This window comes from Coffea arabica, chromosome 2c (assembly GCF_036785885.1).
Source record: "Coffea arabica cultivar ET-39 chromosome 2c, Coffea Arabica ET-39 HiFi, whole genome shotgun sequence".
Taxonomy (NCBI): domain Eukaryota; kingdom Viridiplantae; phylum Streptophyta; class Magnoliopsida; order Gentianales; family Rubiaceae; genus Coffea; species Coffea arabica.
In genome coordinates, this window is record NC_092312.1 from 34,302,261 (window position 1) to 34,326,457 (window position 24,197).

At 37.2% G+C, this 24,197-nt stretch overlaps 3 protein-coding genes across 3 annotated transcripts; all 3 read right to left on the reverse strand.

Annotated features, from left to right (window-relative positions):
• Positions 1–461: 461 nt before the first annotated feature.
• LOC140035632 (uncharacterized) lies at positions 462–1,289 on the reverse strand. The gene has a single exon (XM_072076938.1). The coding sequence runs from the start codon at positions 1,287–1,289 to the stop codon at positions 462–464; it is 828 nt and encodes a 275-aa protein (XP_071933039.1).
• A 93-nt stretch (positions 1,290–1,382) lies between these two features.
• On the reverse strand, positions 1,383–2,624 carry LOC113718246 (uncharacterized). The gene has a single exon (XM_027243162.1). The coding sequence runs from the start codon at positions 2,622–2,624 to the stop codon at positions 1,383–1,385; it is 1,242 nt and encodes a 413-aa protein (XP_027098963.1).
• Positions 2,625–7,709: 5,085 nt separating this feature from the next.
• Positions 7,710–11,003, reverse strand: LOC113718245 (cytochrome P450 87A3-like). Its single transcript, XM_072075817.1, has 10 exons — positions 10,727–11,003; positions 10,363–10,461; positions 9,955–10,189; positions 9,696–9,845; positions 9,267–9,515; positions 8,982–9,071; positions 8,807–8,885; positions 8,445–8,551; positions 8,192–8,319; positions 7,710–8,018 (listed from the first exon to the last, which is right to left on the reverse strand). The coding sequence occupies exons 1-10, from the start codon at positions 10,921–10,923 to the stop codon at positions 7,925–7,927; spliced, it is 1,428 nt and encodes a 475-aa protein (XP_071931918.1). The 5' UTR covers positions 10,924–11,003; the 3' UTR covers positions 7,710–7,924.
• Between the last annotated feature and the right edge of the window lie 13,194 nt (positions 11,004–24,197).

Sequence of the window (24,197 nt, forward strand, 5' to 3'; positions counted from 1 at the left end):
ATGCGGAAGAAGGGCATCCCCCGGACCGCGGAACGCGAAAGGAATCTGTTCAAGGCGGCCATCTTTCCTGTGAGCCGCTGAACCTCCTTTACGCTCCTCGGGGGGGCCATGTTCATGATGGCCTGGAGTTTATCCGGGTTGGCCCGAATCCCATCCCGGGATACCAAGAACCCCAGGAACCTTCCCGACCTAACTCCGAAAGTGCACTTTTTCGGATTCAGTCGCATCTGACTTTCCCGCAGGATGCCAAAGATCTCCCTCAGGTCGCGGACGAGCTGCTGGTCTGTCCGGCTCTTGATGATCATGTCATCTACGTAGACTTCCATGCTCCTGCCGATCTGGTTCTGGAACAGTTTGTTGACCAGGCGCTGGTAAGTGACCCCAGCATTTTTTAGGCCAAACGGCATGGTCCTGTTGCAATAGGTTCCTTTCTCGGTGATGAAGGAGGTTTTCTCCCGGTCCTACTCAGCCATCTCTATCTGGTGGTACCCCTTGAAAGCATCCAGAAAACACAAAACATCAAAACCCACAGTAGAATCTACTAACCTGTCGATTCTCGGCAGAGGAAAACAGTCCTTTGGGCAGGCTTTGTTGAGATTCGTGAAGTCCACGCACATCCTCCAGGTTTGGTCCTCCTTCTTTACCAGCACCGGGTTGGCTAACCAGGTCGGGTAGTAGACCTCCAGGATAATCTTAGACTCCAGCAGTTTCCCGACCTCCTTCTTGATCACCTCGTTCCTTTCTAGGGCGAATCTCCTCTTTTTCTGCTTGACTGGCTTGAAGCGGGAATCCACGTCGAGGTGGTGGATTGCTAGATCGGTCGGGATCCCGAGCATGTCATCCACCGACCAAGCGAAGACCTGGGAGTATTCCCTTAACAGAGCCTTCAAGCCCTCCTTCTCCTCGGGGGGCAGCAGCGCGCCTATGCGGATCACCTGGTCTGGCCGGTCTTCCCTCAAGGGGAATTCCTCGATTTCGTCCTGGGTGCCCGGCTGCCGGGTTTCATCCCCCGAGATGTAAGGTTCCAGACAGATCGTATGGGCGACCACCCTCTCTGACCCGCAGAGAGTGGCCAAGTAGCAAGCTCTGGCCACCTCTGGATCACCGTGCACCTCAGCTACCCCTCCTGGAGTGGGGAACTTAACACTGAGATGGAGGGTAGATGGAATAGCTCGGAGGGCGTTCAGAGTTGGTCGACCCAGGAACAAATTGTACGAGGATTGCTGCTTGACCACCACGAAGTTGACAGGGATGGTCCGGCATTTGGGGGCCTGCCCTACCGTGACCATCAGGGTGATCATTCCCTCCGGATTAATGGGCGGCCAGGTGAAGCCCACCAGAGGCGTCCGAACCGGGGTCAGTTGGTCATCCTTCAATCCGAGCTACTTGAACACCCGATAGAACATAATGTCAACCGCGCTACCTTGGTCGACATACACCTTCTTCACCCGGTAGTTGTTGGTGACAATGTCTATCACAATGGCCACGTGGTTCCCGGACGCCAGGAGGACCGCATCCCTTGGTCCGAAGGTAATCTCCTCGTCCATGCGCAAGCGTTTCAAGGAGTCGTCCCCTTCGGGGGGTGGTCGCTTGTTCTTCCGAGCTGTATGACTGTCCCCCCCCGTGGGGCCTCCGGCGATGGTGTTTATCACTCCCGCCAAGTTCTGGGTGTTCTGATCGGGAGAGTGGCCCCGAGGAGCGTCACACCGCTCAGGGCGGTCGCGACGCTGTCCCTCACGCCGGTCTCCATAGTAATGGCGCCCGGACTCCTGGCCCGACCTGCCATGGCGTACGAACAGTCCCAGAAAACCGCGCTGGATCAGGTTCTCGATCTCCTTCGGTAGGGCCCAGCATCCCTCCTTGTCGTGTCCCACGTCACGGTGAAAGGCACAGTACCGGTCCTGGTTCCTCTTGTTCCGAGGTGTCCCCATCTTTGGCAGCCGATCTCCCAGCCCTTCCGCCTCCATAACAGCCAAGATCTGTGCTCTAGGCCGTGTCAGAGGGGTGTAGCTTTTCTCCGGGAATGGCGGCGGAGCAGGTGCCTTCTCCTTCGAGAGCCGATCAAAGACGTTCTTCTTGGCCGGGACGTCCTTGCCCTCTTGGGGGTTCGTCCGACCCTTCCGATCTCCGAGCTCCCGATCTGATTCCTTCTTCAGGCGGCCTGCCTCCTCCGCATTAGCGGCCGCATGAGCCCGGGTTAGGAGCTCCTCCAGGTTTACGGGAGGCTTCTTGGCCAGCTCGTAGAAGAGCTCCTCTACCCGGAGCCCGTTCGGGAAGGCGGCCATTACCACTTTTTCATCTTTGTCCCTGACCTGTAAGCTCTCCACGTTGAAGCGGGTCATGAAGTTCCTCAACGACTCGTCGGGCTTCTGCCTGATAGACATCAGATGGGTGGCGTTTTTCGCATAGGTTTTCGAGGAGACGAATTGGGCGACGAACTGCCTAACTAGCTCGGGGAAACTCCGGATAGACCCTGTTGCCAAGCCTTGGAACCAGAGCCGAGCTTTCCCCTTCAGGAACATGGGAAAATTCTTGTAGCGGATCTCGTCCGCAGCAGTTTGCAGTCGCATGTGCATCAGGAAGACCGAAAGGTGGTCTTCCGGGTCAGTGGAAGCGTCGTACATCTCGATGCTCGGGATCTTGAACCTCCGGGGTAGGGGGTAATCCTCTATCTCCCTGGGGAAGGGCGAGGTGGAGTAGTTGTTTTCGTACAACCGTCGCCGCAAGATCTGCTCGAGCTCGTCTTGGACAGGCCTCAAGTGAAGGGGGTCGCGCGGTCGGCTCTTGGCAGACCGGGCTGGAGAGCGGTCCAGCCCATTTCACACAGGCCTCCTCGGCGAGGAGTCCCTCGGCCTACTCCCCGCGGACCTGTAACGAGAGTGCCTCTCGCTATCTCCGACTACCGAGGCTCGCGGGCGAGGTGGAGTCCTTGGCCGTTTCCTTCTAGGGGGTTGGTCACGTGACTCATCCTCCGAGGGATCGGGGAGTAGCTCTTTCTCTTTTCCCTTTGCCTTCGAGGTCTGCGGGCCTCCAGCCCCCTCCCCCTCCTTCGCTTGCCGAATGATGTCTTCCAGCATAGGGAGGTTCTCCGTCACGAACTGGAAAATCTGCTGCATCCTTTCTCCTGAAAGGGCTGAGCTCCCGGCGCCCCGGGACGCCTCGGCCTCCCGTCGCTGGGACCCCTCACCGCCTCCAGGGCCGGTGCTCTCTACCGCTCGCTTGGACCGCGTCCTGGCCATCAACACAATCTTAACTACCTTACGTTCCCACAGACGGCGCCAACTGAAGAAGCGCTGAGCTTCCCCGGACCGAGCTGATTCGACTAGCTCGGGGTGCTGATGGAAGAGCTGGTCCTAAGCCTGCAAAACAAACAAGAATGAGCTAGCCAAGGGGGCCCGAGGGTTGTCCCCGAGGGCACTCCGACGGTCGAGTTAGTTTTCCGGTGAGTAGAGTTCACGGGAAGTAAAGACAACCGGGCGTAATTTTGCCAATAGTGAGCGTATCTTGTACAGTCGACGTGTGTTACCTTTTATACCTGCTAGGGGAGTCCGACCTCCGCACGTTCCAGGACCTGCCCAGAATAGCCCCCTATCCCGCATTCAGGGGAATCGTCCCCGACCTCTTCGGGATGGATCCTTTCTCCCTTTAGGTGCCCTAGCAGAGCGGCCCAGGACGACCGCCAGGGGCCTGGGGCCGAGGCCCAGCTCGGCCAAGCCTGGGCTGCCACGTGTCCAGGCCCAGGACGGGGCCTCTGCAGTATATATTTTTCTTTGCCATTTTAAAAGACTTTGCTTAAGTTTGTGATTATTTAGTATCTTTTGAGTTTTACACCTGAAAGATATTAGTCTTTCTTCTTATTCATTAATCTTTATTCCACAAAGATACATAAGTTAATCTTTACTGAGTCAGAATTTTGACTTCTTTTCCAATGAACTGTACTTGGTTGAGGCTCACTTAGCTTCAACTTTCTGGTCTGATACAGCGAGAATATGAGAGATTTTCTAAACAAAATTTTACTTCATTTGCAAAATTTTCAAATGTTACTCATGTGCTAATAGTGATTGACAGCAGGTATGATGGTGCTTTGAACAGATTTATAGACGAGATCAACGCCATTGCAGCATACGAACGGTGGGAAGGGTCAGTGCATAGCACATGCTTGCTTAATCCTGTTCCTGGTCCTGGAAACAATGGCGTTGGAGTAATAAAGTTCACCGTTGTTAGGAGTATGTTTAGTCTGAGTATGACCATTCTTGTATATGATCCTGCAGATCGCGAGCATTATACAAAGGAATGGAGGTTTGACTTTGTTGCTAAGAGTGAAACTCTTTGGCCCTGTGGAAATCTGATCAAAATTTTGTGGCTCCGGAATTTGCAGCCTAATACTTCTTTTATGCAGTGCAAGACAATGAAGCTAGTATGAATTTGGTGTATTTAGTTCAATAGAGTATTTTCTTATGTTGATATGGCCTGTTAATCCTGTGTATTGAATTAAAATAGCTTTAAAAAGTTTGTTATGTATAATTGCAAGTTAAGTAATAAAAGTTGTTTAATGAAGAATTTTATCTGCGTATCAGTAGCCAATTGCTTGATTACATATTTGCTCAAGTTGTAAATTAACCAAAGTCTTGGCACCCTCATGCATTGCGTTAGGGCTCACACAAGTAGTCTAGTCCAAAGAACAAAGAACCTGAGATCATCTACAAAGGTGCTGGAATTGGAATAGAAGTTGGAAGATGAAAATTTGACGATTCTACTCTTCAAACAGGGCCAATTCCAACCTTCAAGCAGTAAATTCCATAGACCTACTAGGAACCATTTTTGCTATCTCCATGGAATTTCCATAGAACTTCTTTCTGCAAGAATATGAAATACTTACTTCAAGTGCCTTCACATTATATTCACACTTTCGAGTGTATATCCATTTGCACAAATTCAAAGAAAGAATTAAGAAATCCAAAACCATTATACTCAATGTCATTTAACAGTGCACTTAATTGCAACTTTAAGATTCATGCTCACAAGTTGCAAAAATAATATGGTACCACATGAGATTCTACACATTCATCTTTTTCTGTTATTCACACTAAAAATCCATGTTATTGAGAATCTTCAATAATATATCAGATTCTTTGAATTAATTTTTAGCAAAGGAAAAACCCCCATTATTTTAGTGCTTTAATGATACGCAACTAAACACATATCGCATTCAATTTGTCAGTCAAAGAGTGGTTCTTTGCATATTAGCATAGAAAATTACTATGAACCCACTATTTGTCACAACTTTTTAACATGCAATGGAGTATATATCTATTGCAATTAGAGTGAATGACCCAATTAATCATACCCGTTGGAAGCTCACTTTTACTTGTTAAGAAGGCACCTTTAAAAATTTCTTTCAAAATGCATGGCAGCAACATGTCTAGTGCAGCAACAAGTTGTAATTGTTCAGCAATTTGAACTCTTTCGGATCTACTTCTCTGGTGCCATATTTTCCTATTAAGCCTTCCAAGACTTTTGGTATTAGGACAAGAAGTTTCATAGAAACTATAAAAGTCATTATAATACTAGTAATAGAATTCAACAACTTCCCTTTTTCTTAAATTTTTCTCCACAAGCATTCTTTTATTGTTAATATGTTTCATTGGTTGAGATCTTCTCATTTTTCGTCCATAGGTAGGCTCAAGTGACTTGTAAGTTGAACTCCATCTTGTTCTGAATCACTTTAAAATTGTTGCTCCGCTAGAACAACTACACAAATGTCAAATAGAAAAATTAACAGCATGTGTAAGCCATGCTAGTGGGGGTACGACTATGTGCCCAGCAGGGTCTCACGCAGGTATTGGCGGAGTCGGACTCGTTGGTCTTGGTACGGGTTTTAAACAACGAGTGCAAGAGGCCATGGTCCATTGATAAGGAGCTGGAGCATATTCGCCTTGCATCGTCCTCTTCTTTTAAAGTCCAACATTGCTTTCGGGAAGCCAATAGAATTGCAGACATATTGGCAAAAGAAGGGTGCAACAAATCTATGGATGAGATTAGCATCTTTAAGAGGACGGAGGATCTGCCACGTTTAGTTAGGGGAGAGTATAGGTTGGATAGGATGTCGTATCCATCCTTTCGGTGCGACGTCGTCCTAGTCGCTTGGGTTAGTTTGCAGTCATTTGATTTCAATGTGTCGTTCGCTGGCTGAGGTTCGGTCCAGGCCCCTCTCAGGCAATTTTTGTTTCTAATAAAAAATAGATAATTGTTAAAAAAAAATAACTCTACAAACACTTGTTTTTTTTTTTTTTGCCAATATATGAGATAGAAAATAACAAAAGAGTAGATATTTTCTCTTATGAATTGTAGCTCAAAAAACATAAGTTGTTGTAGCATCTTTTTCTATCTCAATAACCCATATTTATAGATCAAGAAAAATTAGTCAAACATAACCTAAACTAATAATATGCCAAGTAGATGCTGAAAATTATTGGCTATTCAAGACACACTCTAACTCGAATTGTAGGTTGCAAAATTTATTGTAATTGAAAAGCCATAAGTTTATATAACAAATCTTTAGTCAAAAATCATTCAAACACCAATAAATTTGAAAAATATTCACCAATTTATTCTCCTTATAACTTACACATCAAATTGAGAATTTAGCAATTTTATTAAAATATTCCAACACCTTATATACATAATCTAGAAAATTTTGTGTTACTTCCATAAAAACATGAAATTATTTCCATAAACTATGGGAGATCTTTTAGCCACAAGCGAGTTATGAATTAGCCATATTTTATTTTCAGCTGTAAAGCACATATGTTCAACTTGTAATCGATTACCTAAACTTAATTTCACTTCTATACTTTCACAGATGCCATTCCCATAAAAGACCCTCACACTCATTCGGAGGAGTCCAAAATGCAAGTTGTTTTCGTAATTTGTCATCCTGGATTAGATCTACTAAAGGGGCCAATTGTAGTGTGGTAAATTATGACCATCCCCCACTTCGTGTCCACCAAATTATGAGGTGTGGCCCAAGAGTTTATTTTTATTCTTTTATTTTTTTATGTCAATTACTTCTGTACAGCTTGAAAGTTCTTTGATGGAGACTTGGAAGCATGTTGTTAATACAGGCAAAAAAATAGTAAGATTTTGGTGATTTTGAGGTCATTCTGTTAAAAAAATAGATGCATCAGTAATTTCACCTGCACCCGTTGTGCATCAATTTTTTTTTTATGACAATAAGATTTTTATAATTTAATTTATCTTAATTTAAAGAAAAAAGAAGTCTAAAAAAAGGGTATATTAATGGTCAGTACCTCCTCAGGCAATCCGTAAAAGTTCAATGCATGTATTTTTTTATGAGTCCACGTACTATTATCAAGAAAGTAAAACAGCTACTTTTGTAGTATGTAACAGTTATCAAGTAATTAAGATCACAACAATCCAAGATTTGGTAAAACTTTCAAATATCTAAGATTTTCCACAAAACCTAGGATTGAACAAATATCATAGCCCCACAATTCTTTATGAGTTAGAAACTACCCATCAAGTTTCAAATTCTATCCACTATTAATAAAAATTGATTCTTGAAGTGCGACAAACTTTATAAGATGTAAGGAGCAATACTTACTGCATACATATACATGTATTGTTTTCTTGGCTTGATTTGTCCTCATAAATAAGATCATTGTATCGATTTTGGTGAAGAAAAACAATTAGTCGAAGCTCAAACTACAACTATTATAACATCTTCAACAATTACAATAGTGTCAAGAAAGATACCACGTAAAATGTTGTTTATTAGGCACTTACAATATTGCAATGTAGTGAAACTCAGCTGAAAGGTAAATTACAATATGACGGTAAATTACTGCATCATAAATACGCTTCTGAAAGTACAGGCTTTATTCGTACGCGCCCGGCTTAAAATCTATTTGTTCTCTGAAATCTCCATGTGCAATCCCTTGGGGTAACAAATACCAGTAGGTGTCCGGATTCTCTCTGCTCCGTTGGTAACTCTCCAGCTGAAAATTCAAATTAGACAAGCTTTTTGATCAGTTATCACTTCCTTCTTGCAATCATGCATATCAAAAAATCGAAGAAGTTAAGTGGACATCAATTTATAATATGTAGGAATTAGCTTCTTCTATATGTATTTAAGCGGAGATGGTGGGAATTGTGATTTGGAGATCCTTACGTGTATTTTGTGACCAAGTAATGCAGAAAAATTGACATCTGCACCTTGGCATAGTCAGCACCAACGCAAAGCCTCGTACCACCAGCAAATGCCATGAAATTTTTTGATCCCATGTGTAATTCTTTGCCCTTTTGATTGAAAAAACAGCAGAAAAACCCTGAATCATTTTTACTTGATTTTGTTTATCTTTTGTTTTGTAAGTTTATCCTTCTTGTGTGCATATATTACTCAAATATGTCGATGATCAAATTACCTCCCATCGCCATGGGTTAAATTCATGGGGGTTTTCATATACATTAGGATCCAAATGAACAGTTGATGGACAAACCATTACCGTCCAGCCAGCAGGAATTGTATACCCTGCAAATCATTCGCACTTATTAGTCAAAACTGGAAGTTATAATGGAGGAAAAGAGGAACCAAGGAAACAAATAATTTATTTTCTATATTTTTACTCCCATGAAAAAATGCCCAACCCAAGTAGTTACCAAAGAGAATTTTTCTTTCTTTTTTCTTTTTCCTTTTTTCTGCAGGAGAAAGGTATCACCGGTCCAAAATAAAGAAAGTGTGACAAATGATTTTCAAGAAGATGCCAAATGACATATTGAAGTATACCTTTTACTTCAACTTCCTTGACAACTTTGCGCAAAATCCCAGGAGTAATATTTGCAAGCCTAAGTGTTTCATTTATAACCTACAGTAGACAACAAAACATAAGATGTAAATGGTCTAGCTCACCATATGATTCAAATGATAGATACGATGAAATGTCTGGTTAATTGGAACGTACCATGTGTGTGAAAGTCATAGACTTGTACTCTTTCCAAGAAATAACAGAACCTTCTGTTTCTCGCATTTGAAGAATATTTTCATGCTCTCTCTACAAAAACGATTGACTATTTAAGTATGAAATAATCTTACATATTCTGTTAGTGTAAACATCTAATCATAACAATGTATACTATCAGTATATATAGAATATTAATCATTTAAATATTGAACTTGCACAAGAATTGGAGAATTAAAGGGTAAATACAGATGACAACGGGAGAAATTGTTTCGGAAAGTCACGGACCTTTAGTTCAGCCATAACACGTGGATGGCCATCTAGATACCTCAAGGCCACAGTCAAAGCTGTTGAAGTCGTTTCATGGGCAGCAAATAGAAACAAAAATACCAGGTCCCTCGCAATTTCTTCATTCAAAAAAGTGTCTTCTTTCTTTATTTGCTCAAGTAAATGGTCCACAAAGTCTTTCGAAGTGTCATTGCCCGAGCGCTTCTTCTCAAAGATGTCCTTGATGACCTTCATTGCTTTCTTACGTCCCTGGAAAATGAAAACCATATAGTTCGTTCAATCTGATACGGCATTTATGAAAGCATATGTATTTTACTTAGTCATATATTTATAATGAATATGTTTTTTTTCTTGTAGGTATAGTGAACATCGATCTTTCAATATAAAAAGAATTCCAAATGACGAACAACAACAATAACAATTGATTACTTGTAAGCAAGCATGGAACGGTGTTCCAGGGATGTTGAGAGGAAATGAGATCAAGCCATCCATGAATGCCTTATAACTGTCTCTCAATTTTTGCTGATCCTTGCTTTCTTCATAGCCAAGCATCTTCTTGGCAGCATATTTAAATACCAACTGGAGAAAATGAGATTGTTCATTACTACTTTTCATGCAATGCTCTGTACGTACAGTCCGAATTCATCCTGATTAATATAATCAAATAGTAGGATGCTGATTAAATTACCTCTGATGTTCCATCTTTAGCATCTAATTTTCCAAGTTTACTCCAAGAACTTAGAGATTCTTGAGTGCTGGCATCCATTTCATATATTAGCTTCTCTCTTAAGGCTTCGGGGCTAACAAGCTTGAACGTTAAGCTCTTGAGGTACTTGTGGAAGCCTCCATGATGGGCAAGTACACTTTGTTTCCCAATTATCTGGAAGAGACTCTCAGTATACCAAATTTGGAAAGCATTAGGTCTGTTTGGATTGTAAGTTATTTGGGATTATTTGGGATATTTTTACTGTAGCACTTTTTGTGATGTGATGTATGTGAGATAAAAAGTTATTGGAAAGATAAAAAGGTGTATTGGAAATTGTAAAGATGATATAAACAAATAAAATTGGGGAAATATGAAACAATCCAAACAAACCCATTACCTTCTTGCTGGAAGACGCGGAAGTTGAAGTCAGCATCAGTTGATACAACGACTGGCTGCCCAACTATACTCGTGCGAAAAATTGGTCCGTACCTGAAATTTCCCAAAGAGAAAAAAAAGGAAACAAAGGAAAGCTAGTTGAGATAAAATATTCTTAACTATTACTGCTGTCATATTATTAAAATATATATATGTGATAGAAGTGGTTAGATAACCAGTGGAGTATTGAGGTTGGCCTAATGATTAGGAGAGGGTATTAGAGTTTTCTCCACGATCTAGTTTAAGATTCGAATTTTGTAACGGATAGTTAGAAACGAGAAGAGCAAGGAGAAACCAAAAAAAAAAGGGTTAGACATACCTAGCCGCTCTTTTTTGTACGAATGGTGGAACATCATCCGATGCATAAGGGGTGAAGTACTCAATTGTTTCTCCTATAATTGGTAATCCCATCGAGCCTGGCGGTAATACGCCGTTACACTTGGGGTTTCTCCATCTGTATACCCAGTGGCTGAAAAGCACAATAATGAGAGCAATAATAGCACAAGCAAACAACATGGTCCCTGGTTCGTGTAATGGAAATGTAGGGAAAGGAGGAGGAGATTAGCTACAATTGATGTTGTTTGCTATGAAGGAATCTTGGAAGTTGGAGCTGCTTAAATAGATGGAGAGCACAAGCTCTGACAAGGACCCGCTGTAAGAATGTTGGCGATAGACATATTACCTTTTCTTTTATGTTATTGCAACAATAAATATTTTCACCCTCTGTTTTCAGACTCGGACCGGACCGGCCGGTCGAACCGGTCGAACCGGAAACCGGCCAGGTAGCCGGTCCGAGTCACATTAGAAAACCGGAAATTTAAAATCCGGTCAAAGCCGGTCAAAAACCGGGTTTGACCGGGTTTGACCGGGAAAAAACCGGTTTTTCCGGTTCAACAGTAATTTTTTTTAAAAAAAATTCAAACTTTTTAATATTATGTTTTGACCCCCTAAATTGTTAAAACTTATTGATATAGCTCAAATATTTGATACTTTATAAATATTGTCCTAAAATTTGATGTTATTTTTCAATTAAATTCATAATTTTAATTCTAAACTTGTTAATATTTATTAAATAATATAAATTGCTACTTGATTGTTCTAATTTCTTTGTATTTTCTTGTTAAATATATTTGAAACATCAAATATATATGAATATGCCTTTATTAATATCAATATATTATTAGATATTATATATATAATATTTTAATTTTTAAATAATTTTTATTTATGACGTCATCCGGTTCGACCCCTATCGACCCCCGGTCGAACCCATTGACCCCTGACCCCTGACCTCGGCCGAGTCGCTATCCGATCCGGTTCTGAAAACATAGTTTTCACCTGTAAAATTATAAAGAGTCAAAAGGAAAAATGGGTCAATGTAAAGACCAATAGCGCTTGGTCACGGCGGCTACAGAGGCCCACGAAAAAGTCTATCTTGTACAACGCCGGCTACAGATTGAAGCCACGTGCGAGGAAGATACCTTGTGATATTAGGAAAGCTCTGCCACTATTTTTGGTAATAACGATTTTTTTAAATCTCTTTTATCAACAATTGCAAATTGACTTTTGTTGAATTTGATAAACCTAATCCCAGAAGAATCCTCAAAAGCCGGCAACTCTTGAGGGTCTCCTAGGGATTTATCTACCCAACTAACCCAACCCCCAACCCCGATAGGGTTGCCGGCTTTTGAGGGTTCTTCTGGGATTAGGTTTATCAAATTCAATAAAAGTCAATTTGCAATTGTTGATAAAAGATAAACTGCTTTTGGAGGAATTTGGGGGTTATTACACTCTTAGTAGCAGGGTTCTCTCCAGGGTAGTGATTTTTTAAATCTCACTGCAGTGACTTTTGGCAACATGTTGTATACTTTTTACAAGTGAGGATACAGTGTCTTAGCGACCCTCAAAGCTCGTCCGGAACATGACGTTGTATCCTCACTTGTAGCCTAATTGAGTAATTACCTTCATAAATAAATCTTGTCTACAACTTTTTGTTCTACGACCTTACGGGAGGTATGTGGAATTAACCCAATTTTTTAGTTCGCCAAATTGTACTTTGGGATAATTTCGAAAACCTCTTTTGACGTTTCTAACAATTTCACTGAACTCTCATAAGGTTTGAAAAATTACACTTATCTTTTTTAATTTGATAGTTTTAGTAACGAAATCTTAAAATAATATTAATTTGGACAATTTTTAAAATGAATACCCAAAAAATGCCCTTGTGAAATGAGTCTTAATTTATTTTCATATACAATTATAAGATTATATAGTATAATTATAAGGAAAAATTGCCAAAATTTTCATGTCTATATCTACTGTTTGATAAACGACTATAATAATAATTTTATTACTATGATATGATATCTTTTACAGTATTTTATTATGAATTTAGATTTATAAGATAAAAAAGAAAATGTTGAAATAATTCATTTAGAATTTATAAATTTTTGGAGTAGTGGGATTATCATAATTTAGTAGTTCTTTTGGGCCATTTCTTTTTTATTTATTGTTAATTTTAATACTAAAAGAAAAAAAACAAAGATCAGCAAAAACATTGGATTACATATAAAATTAACTCGTCAAAAAAATCATTAGTTCGACATTTGATTATAATAGAAACCCAGATGCAATAGTGGTAGTTCTATAGAAAGAATGAAAAAATAATTTTAAAACTCATTCTAAGTATAAGCATACCAAATAAAAGAATTTTATTAAAATATTTAAGGATAAAATTATCATTTTAAATGAAAAGGGAGGTATGTGTAATTTTTTAAAGTTCAGGAGAATTCAGTGAAATTGTGGGAGGACAATGCCTGTTGGATTTTAATAATTTATATATATCTTTTTAATAATTTATATATTTTTTTTAATTTTGACAAAAAATATTTAATTCGTTGAATGTCAGAATCGGAGGGTAATGCCTATCGGATTTTAAACAAACAGCCGTGCCCCGACGTCGTTGTCGGAGTGAAAGAGGAGTTTGACTACAGTCTTGCAGAGGAGACCTGCAACTAGATATTTTCTTCCTCTGAAAAGTATTTTTTTGTGTATAATAAATCATTCTTAAAATTCTTCTGTCGCTGACTCGTGTTGTTGTTTCTTATTGACTTGTAGACTTGTAGTAGTAACAAAAAGTTGAATTGACATTAAAGTTAGGAACAAAAAGTTGCAGAGGTTTAATTACAAAGTAATTAATCAATTAAGCTGCAAGTGAGGATATATTTGAATGTGGATTAGCTGGAGGGAAAGCTCTCTGCCACTATTTTTGGTAATAATTACGTGTTATAGATATGTCTTAGCGACCCTCAAAGCTGAATCTGGATTAGCTGGACGCTTATCAAATTATATTGTCATAGTTCGAGAAGATTAGCAGAAAAAAAAAAAAAGCGAGAGAGGGAGAGAGAATCAGGAACCTGAATATCTTATTCATTTTAGTCAAAGGCAATACGTCTATGCTTTTTGGAAGCCAAATTTGACGCTCCTGGTTGAAATAGTGAAAGAATGGACTTCTGATTTGGCCCTTCTCTCTCTTCTTTACTAACAAAAGTCTTTTTTAATTTGTTTATCAAATTTTGGGTAATTTAGTCATTACAGTTTGCCGCTTTTTAGTTCACTTAGGTTCCGTTTGGTAAAACTGAATCTGAAACAATTAATTTGCTGAATTTTAAGCACTGAAAAGAAATATATATGAATGTCTGAATTTTAATGTTAAACCTATTTATACTGTTTGATAAACATTTATAACTAAATGATTGATAAGTTAAATTTGACAAATTTACCCTTATATTTTTTCATCCAAAAAAGAAATAGAACCTATGATTTAATTAGCTAAAAATGTTACGTATGAAAATGATAATATATATTTTAAAATCAAATTAATATAAAAGATGAAATATATTATATGAGGAGTATGGAGAAGATGTGAAAATCATTCAAAAGGGAAAAAAAAAAAGAAATAGAAGATCATTAGATAGAGAATATCAGATTGTTTAATTAGATAAGAATTTTAAATATAATTAACAAACAATGGTAGATTTGGAAGATAAGATAAGGAAATTGAAGTAATTCTATTAATTCTTATTAGAATTAAGCATTCAGTTAGGATTCTTGTACTGAAAAAAATACACACAAGTTCAACACTACTTAACAAATTCAGCAAATGGATTTTCATTTATCAAACACTCAAAACATCTGAATGTCTGAAAAAATTCAGATTCAGCACTTTTTTATCTTATCAAACAGACCCTTAGTTAGATCTTTTGATTACTGTAATATGTTCTTAATTGTTGCTCATATTTTTTCCTTTGAAGCAAAAATTCGAAACTAAAACTACAAGGAAAAATTCAGGAAAAGTCAAGCGAGAAAGAATGACGAAAAGAAACATATCACCATGCCTGGATGATAGTGCTTCATTTTTTGAAATGGATGACCATTTGTGGTATTAAATAAATAATCAGTCCAAAAGAGTTTGCATAAAGTATATGCTGATCAAGTGGTTGAGGAAAATCTAAGAAATAGACAGGTGAAGCCACAAAAATTGGTGAGAAAATATTCGCAACAAAGAATAGACTTGCATGCACGAATAAAATAATTTTGTCAAGGTACCTAAACATACAAGAATAGAATAAAACAATTTTGCATGAGACGTTCCTCACATTACGTGTCACAAGAGCGAAAAATAAACAAAATTATCCTTTTGCTGTTGCATGCTAGAAGCAAATCTCAAAGTGTGTTCAGTTTAAAAGTAGGGGGGTGTGCATCTGTAGAGTCAAAGTAAAATATTTATTTATTCAAATAAGATTTCTATTATTACAAATCTCTACCCTGTATATTGTTATATATTTTAATGCTATAATACTTTTTGTGATATAATATATGTAAGAAAAAAGATAGTTCAAGAGATAAAAATGTGCTTAAAAACATACTCCCTCCGTCCCGTTTTGTTAGTCTTGATTTTTTTTTCACACAGATTAAGAAAGTATAATTAATTTGGTTGGAAACATAAATTTAGATTAATAATTTCCTAAAATACCCTTATGCTAATCACGAAGAGTGCCAATTAATATCAGTTACAACTAATGGGTTAGTATTGGAAAAGCTCAATGTATTCAATGTAGTGGGTTAGTATTTAATAACAATGTATTAATAACAAGATATTTAATAAGGGTATTTTAGACAATTTAAAAGATTACTACATTTCTTAATAGGAAAGTGGACTACAATTTGAAACAGACGAAAAAGGAAAACAAGACTATCAAAGTGGGACGGAGGGAGTGCATGGTACCTTCAACTTTATTAGATTTTTTGAGTATTTGAATATGCATTATTGAGTAATTGTCAATATCAACTAAATGAAAGAAGGAAAAATAAGATGTGGAAACAAATAAGGTGGAAAGAAGTCCCATCTCCCGTATAATAGTTTGAATCATTTACACAAAAAAAAAAAAAAGAAAAAAGGTTCTGACTGTTTCTTTCTCGTGTGGATGATGAACTGTTTATCAGTTCATCACCTTTATCACATCCTCATCAATCGCAATGGGCTTTTATTGCTTTAAAAATAACTCATTTTTATCTACTACTAAACTATACTATAAATAAACCTAAAAAGGGACATGAACAGATCCAGGATCGACTAAGATAGGAGATAACTAAAGAAAAGAGAAGAAATTAAATCAATCATTAAGTGATTTACCTAATTGGAAAAGCAATTTATGATAAATTACACACTATACATGTGCAATGCATGTGCATTTTCCTAGTTTGATCACCATAAAGGATAAGGATTTGGCTCCCTTAATTTCTTAATTATAATACACTAGTTATCTTTTTTAAAATGATATTTACCATGATTCTTGTGATTTTAAATAGAAAAATTTTCAAAATTTACTTTTCTTTTCCCTCCTTTCTCCTTTATTTATGTGAAATGACTTTACAATTGTCACAACTTTAAGAGTTTCAAAGAAAATATTATCATAAACAACCTTCTTTTGCCCTGTATTTTTCTTTTCTACCAAAGTCCTCCTTTTGTTTGTGATCATTAGAATAGTTTTGTTGCTTATTTGTGTCGTCTAATTTATTAAATATGAACTTTTTGAGTAGTAAAATATGTGTATTGATTGTTTCTAACTTTTAATTATTTTTATTACTTTACTAATGCAACTTATATACATACATAAGGAGTATTTATAGAATAAAAGTTTCATCTCTCCCCTTAAAATACTTTTTTAATGTTACTTTTTTAAATTGAACTAATTTTGTTATCAAAACCTTAAAATTAAGAAAGGTTTATGTAATTTTACAAATTTCAGGGAAGGCTGGTGAAATTATCATAAAGCTTAGGGGAGGTTTCTCAAATTATCCCAGAGAAAAAACAAAAGAAAATCCTCCACGGCTGCTGCAGCCTGCGGCCATCTCCTCAACGCCGCTCACCTAAATTGATGATCTTGCTTAATTTTCAAATTCCCTTCAAACAGGGCGGCAGCTTTGTTTTCGATGGGCTTTGATTTTCTCCGGGGCGCTGTTATGATTCCCGCTACAACAATAGGCAGCGCAAGTGTGATGTCACATCGACACTCTTGCCGTCTCAATGATTATCATCGGTAATGATCCTAAAGTTACAGTCTTCTTTGTTTTCCTTTTTCCGCCTTCATTTTGTGGCTCTCTTATTATTTTTAATGGGTTTCCATTTTTCAATTTCATCTAGGGTCTAAATTACTGATAAATTTTTTATTATTAAAAGAGTAGGTTGACTGGAATGAATCCATCGTCTCATAAATAGTTCCTCTTCAGATTTGGATGCCATACTATTTGATCCACGTTTAACTATTTGCTGCTGAGAGTGTGAAAATGCGATTTTAATTTAGAGGAATTTACTTTAATTAGGTAATGCAATGATTCTTAGGAATGCGCTATTGGTACATACAAAAATGTTGAAGGATCTGACGAAAATCTCGGGAAACCTTGTACCCTTGAGCGCCTTCCCAGTCATGCATTTTTTTTATCTATGTAAGAGGTGATGTAATGCAATGAGCTCTAATTTTCTTAGAAGCCCGTTTCTCTGTTATTGGACATGATAGATCTAACTTCATTTTGGGTATGATTTGCTACAGGGGATGTTACCAAATCAGTTTGTCCCTACAAATGTATATCCAAAAGGTACAGAATGCCCAATTGCTATACCCCTTTTGAAGAGTCGATAATACTCTTGAAGGTCCCTGGCAATTCTCACTCTTATCAGTGTGTCTTGCATGCTAAATCTTTAATCTAATATTGGACTTATATATAAATAATTATGTAATACAATTGTCAAATAAGACTAAGTCTAATTAAAGTGATCAACTATAATTTGGGTTTAATGTATCTAGTAAGATATGGGCATTTAATGTGTAGAGACTTAAGGGTACTTTTTATTTTTATAATGAGCTGAAATAGAAATTCAAAAGGTAGCAAGAATGTTATTTATAAATAGGGTTATAGTTCACAGGTCACAAGTATTCTTATTGCCATATTTTCTAGTGCCAACAAAATAGCTCTTTCCTGATATTTCATCGTCAGAAAAGCTACCAGAGATAAAAAATATGGTTGATTATTGGGAAATAATTTGGATTTAAAAATTCATAAATTTTGACTTTTTTTTTTATATAGAACTATGATTAATTTTGGCTTTGTTTGCACGACCAACAAGTTTTTTGTTCCGTGGTTTTGCCCAAGTTAATATCGCTTCACGTTAACAATTTTTTGCTTCACGTGAATCTAGTGTTATGAATTCAGATCTTTAATAAAAGTCGTCATCCAATTCATGCGGTGTTTTATGCTTGACTTAGTGACCTGTCTCATAAAGAATGCATGGTTGTCAAGTATTGAAACTGGTCCAGTCACAAGCCCCATTGATTCATATGCAATAAAAAAAATGAATGAATTCGTGGATTCCACCACCATGATGGACAAGTCTTCATAAGGCTTTCATATTCATAATTGTTTACATAGGAGATGTTACGGTTATCATGCTATTGCACAAGTCATCGTAGGACCCACATGATTTATATGTTAAAGGCACCATTTATATTTACTTTGGGACCTGTGGATTGTCTTGTTTGCTTGGTTCCTTTTTAAGCAATTTGATTATATAGCTTTCGTGACTTGTTTTCTTGTTTGAGAAATAATATTAAGAAAATTAGAGTTTCTTTAATTTAAGTGAACCCTAATAAAATTAATAAGATATGTAAACCCTATGAAGTCCATATATTAGGCCCACTAAATATAAAGTCTTAAAAAGCATTTATGGACTTCAAGAAAATTTAGGACTTAACTGATAAATTTGGTTCAATTATGGATATGGACTTTTGGTCCAATTTGACTGGTTTGATCATGTTTGACCACGTTTTGATCAGAGTTGACCAAAGTTGACTTTGATCAAAATTTTTCTTTAATTTATATAATTTTAAATTTAAATATTGGTATGATTATATATATTTTAGAATAAATTAATTGAAACAATATGCCGCCAAAGTGACCTTTATTGTGAAAATTAATTTGTTCTAAAATATAACTAGTTGAATACTTATAATTTTATTTATGAATATTGATCTGTCCAAAAGAAGATCAATATTTAATAAAATTACATGTACACTTGTGGTAATAAATACGTTATGATTATTTGGATTTTTTACATATGAATTATAAATTGGTTCAAAAGAAAATTTATTGTTTGACATGTTATTATTATCAATATTTATTACTGCACCAAGATATCAATTAGAAATTAATATTTTGTCCAAAGATAAGATATTAATGAAACATCGGTATCTTGAGATAGGGTTACCATTATTTGAATTTATCATTATTTTGATTTATGTGAGCTTTTTAAAAATATTTTATGTTTTCTGTTCAGTTGCAAATGATTTAACGAATATTACTACCAACATCAATAATATTCCTATGCTAAATGGCACAAATTTCTAGTTATGGAAAAAAATTCTCTTAACAGTAGTTGAAATAATGGATCTCGACCTTGTGTTAAGGGATGATTCTCTCCCACCTCTTACAGATCAAAGTACTTCTGATGAAAAGAGGGATAAGAAAAGGTGGGTGAGATCAAATCGCTTGTGTCTAATGATCATCAAAAAGACCGTTCCAAAAGCATTTAGAAAAACAATGTCAGAAACGACAGTAACTGCTAAAGAGTTCCTTCAGAACATTGAAAAAAGAGTTGTCAAGAATGAAAAGACTGAAATTAGTACGCTCTTGACACGTCTAGTTTCAATAAAATATAGTGATAAAGGTAATATCAGAGAGTACATTATGGAGTGTCTGATCTTACTTCAAAATTAAATGCACTTAAATTAATACTCTCTGAAGAGTTACTAATGTATTTGATTTTAATATCTCTTCCTACACAATTTAATCAGTTTAAGGTAAGTTGCAACTGTCAAAAAGAGACTTTGTCTCTAAATAAGCTCATCTCACACTTGTAGAAGAGGAGGAAGGGTTGAAACAAGATTAAACAGAGAGGCTATAATCAACATGTTCTTGTTCCATATTATACTTGAAACATGGACCTATCATACATGTAGTTTTCCCTTGATTTGAACTTGATTTGAACAAGAAATCTTGGCCCTTTCGGGAACTATATTAGGGTTAAACCTGAAATTTTCTGTGTTTGTTAAGTGAAGCTTCGAACTCATATGCATATAAACCGTAAAATCAATTAAATGCAAGGTAAATTTTTGTATGCCATAAAAGATCATAATATTTACACTAAGTTATACTAAGTTCATCAAATCGTTTCAAAAGAAAAGGGAAAACAACAAGATCAAAATGTGCTAAGTCGCAATACACAACAAAAGGGTGTCATCCCCTATATAAAAGATTACAACTTCTAAAAGTGTCAGTCTATACTAGGGTAAGACTACGATCCCTATTTGTCGAGTGGAGTCAGATTCACCCCGACGCGTATAGTTTCCACTACCTGAATTCCTTCTACAATCATCAGCATTAATCACTCCTTCTAGCACTCGACTGATTTGCAGTGGATTTAGCAGGTTGTTGAGAATTTTCTTTTCCCTTAGAAACTCTAGGGCAATTCAAAAACTTATACTCGGTACTACCGCAGTTCAGATATTTTCCTTGCTTTCTCCAGCACTCGGCCTTAGTATGGTTAATTTGTCCACAATATCGATAAGTTACGTGAGGAGTCACGGCTTGACCAGTTTGAAATTTCCCTTTTTGTTGATCTTGTCTACTCCGATTTCCTTTTGGATTACCCCTCTTTTTAGCATGAAATGCCTTAGATTGAGATTTAACATTTTCTACCATCTATGCCTTATCTAAGGCATCCGTAAAAGTGGTAATGTGGGATGCTGCTAGGGATTCTTGGATTTTTACATTTAACACTTGAATAAAACTCCTTGTCCTTTTCCGTTCGGTGACTACAAGTTCAGGGGCAAATTTGAAAAGTTTGGTGAACCGCTCCTCATATTCGGCCACACTTAATAATCCTTGTTTCAATTTAATAAAGTCATCCTCCCTCTTTTCTTGTATAATTGGCGGGAAGAACTTGACATTAAACTCCCTCTCAAAGTTTACCCAAGTCCAAGGGATTTGTTCTCTTTCCCACTTTGCACTAACGACATTCCATCATGAGCGTGCTACCCCCTCAAATTAAAAAACGGCAAAATTTACTTACCTTTTCTCGCTATAATCTAGAGCAGCAAAAATGTCAACCATCCTTTCAAATCAATTTTTCGCTACATTGGGATCAGGGCCTCCATGAAACTTAGGTGGAGCGAAATTCAAGAATCGTTCTAGGGCTCTATCCTCATCCCTCTCTTGATTCATAGGTTGGTTGACTGGTTCAGGTCCCTGGTGCTCAGCTAAGCGCTCGAGAATATCGGTCATGCGGTTAATGGCCGTAGCCACTTGATCACCCTTTTCGTTTCTAAAATTTTGGTTTGGTCCATTCGCAGATCCCTCACCTCTCTCGGGAGTGCGAGGTTGCCGAAACCCACGCCCACGCCCCCGTCCACGTCCTCGCTGATCCATTTAGCAAGATTCTAAACGCATAATAAAAGTGAAAAGTATAAGCGCATGAATTGAAAAACATGTACACATTGCAAGAACACTTTAAATTAAAGCATAGTTATTTACATAAGTTAGAAGTCATGTTATATGTCAATGTGCATACAACGGGTTACTAATGTCAAATACAGGTCATAGGCAACTAAGTGCCACAAATATATGAGTGTATATAGGCAAAATACAAAAGGTCTCACGGCGAGTACCACCCCTACTATACTAGGTAGAATCAAAAGAAAACCATAAGTCTAGTTAGGGACAAAACTAGAAGAATCCCGGATACCAAGCCACATCATTCAAATGATTATAAACTCCAAATTCCATCCAAAAGCCTAAGGTACTTTCTAAATTCTTAGCCTCCTTACTAGATTCAAGGTGAAAGTTCTTATACAAGTTATGGTAATAAGTCAAATCAAATAGAATGCAAAAGATGTCTCATTTTCAAGTTTAAAGTGGAGCCCAAAATTGTTCAAATGGTTCACTTTTCTTTCGAAAAGTTCGGCAAGCAAAATAATGGGGGAAGCAAGGTTCTAACCCTTAAACTCACCAAATGGCTATTTAAATATCCTAATCTTGACTCACCTCCAGCCTAATTTAAAGAGTAAAGTCTTATAGTATTTTATGAGCAAAATGGTGCTACAATCTCAAGCACCAAGATCACATTACATGCAATACACAATCAAATTCCACAGTTCGACAACATTGACAGGTTGTCGGCCTATGCAATAATAAAATCTACTCAAACTAAAAGTAATTTCTGTAGATAGCGGTGAGCAGGGTCGAATCCACAGGAATTGGGAATAATTGCTTCTCTTCAAATTTACAGTGACAAGGGGGTGTTTTTATATCAGGGGTGACAATTTAAGCAATTCAACTAAAAGTAACATAATAATAATAAAATAGCCAACTAAAAATTAAGTAATAATTTACTAAAATCAGATGAGTGATAATTAAGGATCTAGCCAAGGAATAACTTCAACAATGGTTCACCCAATTGATCATCGAAACAAAGGCAATTCCAATTATTTATCAATAAATAGGTTATAACTGTCAAATAAGCGATGACAATCAACCCCTCCTTACTGTGTCGGTGATTAAGGTACGCCCGTTAATCACTACTCTAATTGAAACATAATCTTAAGTACACCCGTAAGATTTAATTTTCCAATTGTCTTACGTATTAGAGGAGCCCTAGTCTAACCAAATAACACACTACCAGGGTTATTTTAGGTTAGCCAGCGTATTCCCCTGACACAAATCCAATCATGCCAGTTATCACTATTTTGAGACAATTAAACAATTACGGATTTAACGTTCCAATTGACAATATATTATCAAATTAACTAATTATTCGGATCCAAGACAATCAATTAATTAAACACTCATATGCACTGTAATAAGGGAATATGCGAATACCAATAAATAAAAGAAAAAGATAAAATTAAATCGATCTCACAATTTTTAGGCGAACCAGAGCCTCCGTTGCTTCTTGACTAGAATGGTGAAATTAGTTCATGTTTGATGCAAAAAACCCAAGCAAAATTGAAGAGAAAGCAGCGGTCATTGTCCTTTGAGATTTGGAAAATTCAACTCGTCCAAGTATTGGATAGATAGTAAAGCTACAAAAAGTAATTCATAGATTTCCCTACGACTGACACACAAGGAGGAAAAGAAGCTACTAAAAAACTCCAAAGAAAGAAAAATCAAAGCTCTCAGCTAATTTAAGAAAATGGAAGACTAAGAAGAAAGCCAAATGGCCCCCTTTCCTCTGCTATTTTTTTGGTTTTTATCCCCTGCTTCCCTCAGATGTGCGGCGGCCCACAGAAGAAAAGATGACTTCGGCCCAATTTATCCCAAAGAGGGCTTGCGTCTCTTTTGCTCCAAAAATACCCTTGAAGACCTTTCATTTGAATTCCTTTCCGATGATTGTCAAATTGGCCTTGATTGTGATATTTTCGATCTACTCCCTGAAATAAATGCAAAATATGAAAAGTGAGTAGAATCTAATAATTAATCCACATCGGGTCATGTAATAGGGGAAATTAATAATAAAATAAATGATAAAATCGCACATTATCAATCATAAACTTTTAAACCTAGGACAATCTATAAAGATCTGAAACCTAAGCTCTGATACCAACTGTGACGCTCCCACTTCTCCCAAGGGCGAATCCAAGGGTATCCGCGGAACGCCTGCTCAACTCTCGCCAGAACTCGATATAATTTCAATTCAAACTTAAGATAAACAACTAAGAAATAACAGTCGAAGTAAGCAAAGTCACTTCCTTAAATAAACTTTCAAATTTCACAACGCAGTTCTCAAAGTACATCATTTTTTCAAAATACAACCTCTAAAGGTTGTCTAACAATTACATTCAAACACCCCAATCAAAAGTCCATTGAGTCGGCTTCTTCATATTTCTTTCCATTCCAACTCCTGTTAAGGAAAACAAATATAACAGGAGTGAGCGAATGCTCGTGAGGCCAAAAAAACATGCAAAATACGTAGTTCAATAACAATAGCACTTACACAATAATGAAAACTATAACATTCAAGTAATTCATAATTTATAATAAAACACACTTAAGTAGGATACAAGAGCTCTCAGGAGCTCATTTCTACTTGCTTTGCCAAAGTTCAATCAAATACCTCCTCGTGACAACACTTCGTCACTCGAGTAGGTAATTAAATTCGTAGCACTTCACTTACTCCA

Excerpts from the sequence above, each read along its gene's own strand:
- LOC113718245 (XM_072075817.1), bottom strand. The coding sequence starts at position 10,923 with ATGTTGTTTGCTTGTGCTATTATTGCTCTCATTATTGTGCTTTTCAGC. Across the intron at positions 9,846-9,954 it reads CTAAAGATGGAACATCAGAG|TTGGTATTTAAATATGCTGC; the intron begins GTAATTTAATCA and ends CATTTTCTCCAG. Across the intron at positions 9,516-9,695 it reads CGTTCCATGCTTGCTTACAA|GGACGTAAGAAAGCAATGAA; the intron begins GTAATCAATTGT and ends TTCATTTTCCAG.
- LOC140035632 (XM_072076938.1), bottom strand. The coding sequence starts at position 1,289 with ATGGTCACGGTAGGGCAGGCCCCCAAATGCCGGACCATCCCTGTCAAC.
- LOC113718246 (XM_027243162.1), bottom strand. The coding sequence starts at position 2,624 with ATGTACGACGCTTCCACTGACCCGGAAGACCACCTTTCGGTCTTCCTG.